Here is a 4,712-nt window from a genome sequence, read left to right as displayed (position 1 = left end):
GGTGGCTACGTCCTTTCCCGGAAAGAGAGGCCAGCGAGGCGTGGTGGTGGAGTTGCACTCCATGGGAGAGAGCATTTGGAATGCATCGGGCTCTCACTAGGGGCGGATGACGAGAGGGTCGAGAGCTTGTGGGTGAGGATTAAGGGGCAGGCCAACATGAGGGACACTGTTGTGGGTGTTTATCACAGGCCACCTGATCAGGATGGGGAAGCTGATGAGGCTTTCTAGAGACAGCTGAAGGTAGCCTCGCAATCGCAGGTCTTGGTTCTCATGGGGGACTTTGATCACCCCGATATCTGCTGGGCAGACCACGCAGCCAGGCACGCACAGTCCAGGAGGCTCCTCCAGTGCATTGATGATAACTTCTTGACACAGGTGGTGCAGGAGCCAACAAGGAGAGGAGCACTCCTGGACCTGGTACTGACAAACACAGAGGGACTGGTGAGGGACGTTAAGGTTGGGGGCACCCTAGGTTGTAGTGATCATGAAATGATGGAGTTCAGGATCATGGGTACTACGCACAAAACAACAAGAAGTAAAATTAGAGCCTTGGATTTCAGGAGGGCTAACTTTGACCTCTTCAAGAAACTGCTTGGAGAGATCCCGTGGGCTGGGGCTCTGGAAGGCAAAGGGGCTCAAGAGAGCTGGTTGGTATTCAAAGACCACTTCCTCCAAGCTCAGGATCGGTGCATCCCGAAGAGAAAGAAATCGGCCAAGGGACACAGCAGACCTGCATGGTTGAGCAGGGAGCTTCTGAAAAAGCTCAAGTGGAAGAAGGAAGTCTGCACTACGTGGAAGAAGGGACTGACCCCTTGGGAGGATTACAGGAATGCTGCCAGAGCGTGCAGGGATGAAACAAGGAAAGCCAAGGCCGCCTTGGAATTAAACCTGGCCAGGGATGTCAAGCTCAACAGGAAGGGCTTCTATGAGTATATTGGAAGCAAAAGGAAGAGCAGAGAATTTGTGGGCCCACTGTTGAATGAGACAGGAGCCATGGGGACAGCGGATGCGGAGAAGGCGGAGTTACTGAATGCCTTCTTTGCTTCCGTCTTTACTGCTCGGCCCAGCCCTCAGGAGTCCCAGGCATTGGGGGAAGTAACAGGGAAAGAAGAAGACTTCCCTTGAGGTTGAGGAGGATCGAGTGAGGGATCAATTAGGTCAATCAGATATTCACAAGTCCATGGGCCCCGATGGGATGCCCCCGAGAGTGCTGAGCGGGCTGGTGGATGTCATTCCTGGGCTGCTCTCCATCATCTTTGAAAGGTCCTGGAGAACAGGCGAGGTGCCTGAAGACTGGAGGAAAGCCAACGACCCTCCAGTCTTCAAAAAAGGCAAGAAGGAGTAGCTGGGGATCTACAGGCCGGTCAGCCTCACCTCCATCCCTGGAAAGATGATGGAACAGCTCGTTGTGGGCGTCATCTCAAGGCATGTGGAGGAAAAGAATGCTATGGGCAGTAGTCAACACGGATTCACCAAGGGGAAATCCTGTGTGACTAACCCAATAGCCTTCTATGATGGCGTGACTGGATGGATAGATGAGGGGAGGGCAGTGGATGGTGTCTACCTTGACTTTAGCGAGGCTTTCGACACCGTCTCCCACAGCATCCTCATAGGAAGCTTAGGAAGTGTGGGTTAGATGAGTGGACAGTGGGGTGGATAGATAACTGGTTGAAAGACAGAGCTCGGAGGGTGGTGATTAAGGGCACAGAGTCTAGTTGGAGGTCAGTGAGGAGTGGTGTTCCCCAGGGGTCAGTACTGGGTCCAGTCCTCTTCAATATCTTCATCAGCGACCTGGATGAAGGGATAGAGTGCACCCTCAGCAAGTTCACTGATGACACAAAGCTGGGAGGGATGGCTGACACACCGGAGGGCTATGCCGCCATCCAGAGAGACCTGGAGAGGCTGGAGAGTTGGGCAGAGAGAAACCTTATGAAATTCAACCAGGGCAAGTGCAGGGTGCTGCACCTGGGGAGGACTAACCCCGTGCACCAGGACAGGTTGGGGGCTGACCTGCTGGAGAGCAGCTCTGTGGAAAGAGACCTGGGAGTCCTGGTGGACAACAGGATGACCATGAGCCAGCAATGGGACCTTGTGGACAAGAAGGCCAATGGCATCCTGGGGTGCATCAAGAAGAGTGTGGCCAGCAGGTGGAGGGAGGTCATCCTCCCCCTCTACTCTACCCTGCTGAGGCCGCACCTGGAGCACTGTGTCCAGTTCTGGGCTCCCCGGTTCAAGAACGACAGGGAACTGCTGGAGAGGGTGCAGCAAAGGGCTACCAAGATGCTGAGGGGGCTGGAACACCTCTCTTATGCAGAAAGACTGAGGGATGTGGGTCTCTTCAGTCTGGAAAAAAGACGGCTGAGGGGGGACCTTGTCAGCACTTATAAATACTCAAAGGGTGGGTGTCAGGAGGATGGGGCCAGGCTCTTCTCAGTGGTGCCCGGGGACAGGACAAGAGGTAATGGGCACAAACGAGCATAGGAAGTTCCACCTAAACATGAGGAGGAACTTCTTTACTTTGAGGGTGGCAGAGCCCTGGCACAGGCTGCCCAGGGAGGTGGTGGAGTCTCCAACTCTGGAGACATTCCAACCCCGCCTGGACGCATTCCTGTGCAACTTGCTGTAGGTGACCCTGCTCTGGCAGGGGGTTGGACTAGATGATCTCCAGAGGGCCCTTCCAACCCTATCATTCTGTGATTCTATGATTAGACACCCGACCCCTGGGGAGGAGAAACTGCTGAGTGACCATCGGCCTGTCCCTGTCCCGCTTCCCTCTGCAGAAACATCAAGGCATTTGTACGTGTTTCCCCATCAGTCCGTGCTGCCTTTATCCCCGCCAAGGCTGTGGGCTCTGGGCACTGCACTGTGCGGGGCTGGCAATGAGCAGAACACCCCATCTTTAGGACATTCCTTTCTTTTCCTGGGGGGTCCTGCTGGACTGCGCTGCCCTCCACCAGGGCTCAGCTCTCCCATGGCATCTCTTTGTTATCTAGGAGCCCCATGGAGAAGACACATCTCCTCGCTCTGCACTAAGGTACAGCCCCTTTGTCACTCGGGACCCACAATATTTCACTTTCAGTACAGCAGAAATGCAAAAAATTTCTGCCTTAAAAACACTTTGCTCGAGTGCTGGGGCAAGTCGAACAAAAATAACAAAACAAAATCTCCAGAGCTCTGCTCTGGAGTCAGGTGAATTGGGAGTGACAATGCTCTTTTCTATCACAAGCAGATTTAACCTGAAAATCACATTTAATCTAAAATCACCCCGTGTTCCTATTTAACAGTTGCTGCAGGGCAGATGTGGCTTTTCCAGGGACCTCAGCAGAGCCTCTGCTCTCCTGCCAACCTCAGCCAGTACCAACCACAGCTCAAGGGAAAGGGAGCCACAGCAAGGCATTACTGAAAAGACAGAGGCATTGTCGGGGATTTCTACAACAAACAAAGTAGGTTTTCCTCGGAGAAGTCTACTCTAACTTGTCACTCTCTTCCTCAGTGGATATGACCCTGTGCCAAGAGGTGCCAGATGTCTAACAGCAGCTCTGAGGCTGATTTCCTCCTCCTGGCATTCGCAGACACGCGGGAGCTGCAGCTCTTGCACTTCTGCCTCTTCCTGGGCATCTACCTGGCTGCCCTCCTGGGCAATGGCCTCATCATCACTGCCGTAGCCTGTGACCACCGCCTCCACACCCCCATGTACTTCTTCCTCCTCAACCTCTCCCTCCTCGACCTGGGTGCCATCTCCACCACTCTGCCCAAAGCCATGGCCAACTCCCTCTGGGACACCAGGGCCATCTCCTTCTCGGGATGTGCTGCCCAAGTCTTCTTTCTCTTCTTCTTGCTTGGAGCAGAATATTTCCTTCTCACTGTCATGGCCTATGACCGCTACGGTGCCATCTGCAAAGCCCTGCACCACAGCACCTTCATGAGCAGCAGAGCTTGTTTCAAAATGGCAGCAGCTGCCTGGGGCAGTAGTTTTCTCAATTCTGTCCTGCACACTGCCAATACCTTTTCGCTACCGCTCTGCCGTGGCAATGCTCTGGACCAGTTCTTCTGTGAAGCCCCCCAGATCCTCAGGCTCTCCTGCTCAGACTCCTACCTCAGGGAGGTTGGGGTCCTTGTATTTAGTCTTTGTTTAGTCTTTGGCTGCTTTGTTTCCATTGTGCTGTCCTATGTGCAGATCTTCAGGGCTGTGCTGAGGATGCCCTCACAGCAGGGATGGCACAAAGCCTTTTCCACGTGCCTCCCTCACCTGGCCGTGGTTTCTCTCTTTGCCAGCACTGCCATGTTTGCCTACCTGATGCCCCCCTCCCTCTCCTCCCCTTCCCTGGACCTGGTGGTGGCAGTTCTGTACTCAGTGGTGCCTCCAACAGTGAACCCCCTCATCTACAGCATGAGGAACAAGGAGCTCAAGGATGCCCTGAGGAAACTGATTCACTTGGTCATATTTCAGCAGGACTAAGCCACCCATCGCTCTTTACAAGTAATCGCCAATTCTTCTTGGGCAGCTTCTTTGCTTTGGGCATTTTCCAGTGATTGTTGTATCTGTACACAAATAATTGAATTTATCCCGCTTCTCCAGCGGCACCACCCCAGTCCGACTGACCCAAAGGCCTCCACTGAATGTGTCGATCACTATGTAGCCTCTAAGAAAAGGAGATGTCCTCAGTGCATGGTCCAAAGACTGAGATCTTCTTTCTTTAGCTGGAGTCAGG

General features: G+C 53.6%; 1 protein-coding gene across 1 annotated transcript; it reads left to right on the top strand.

Moving 5' to 3' along the window:
- Positions 1-3,523: 3,523 nt before the first annotated feature.
- On the top strand, positions 3,524-4,459 carry LOC134509705 (olfactory receptor 14J1-like). The gene has a single exon (XM_063322307.1). It carries the CDS (start codon positions 3,524-3,526, stop codon positions 4,457-4,459), a length of 936 nt encoding a protein of 311 aa, XP_063178377.1.
- Positions 4,460-4,712: the final 253 nt, after the last annotated feature.

Source organism: Chroicocephalus ridibundus, unplaced genomic scaffold, assembly GCF_963924245.1.
Source record: "Chroicocephalus ridibundus unplaced genomic scaffold, bChrRid1.1 SCAFFOLD_26, whole genome shotgun sequence".
In the NCBI taxonomy this organism is placed as follows: Eukaryota; Metazoa; Chordata; class Aves; order Charadriiformes; family Laridae; genus Chroicocephalus; species Chroicocephalus ridibundus.
Note: the sequence above shows the minus strand (reverse complement) of the source record. Positions and strands in the feature narration are given on the sequence as shown.

Excerpts from the sequence above, each read along its gene's own strand:
- LOC134509705 (XM_063322307.1), top strand. The coding sequence starts at position 3,524 with ATGTCTAACAGCAGCTCTGAGGCTGATTTCCTCCTCCTGGCATTCGCA.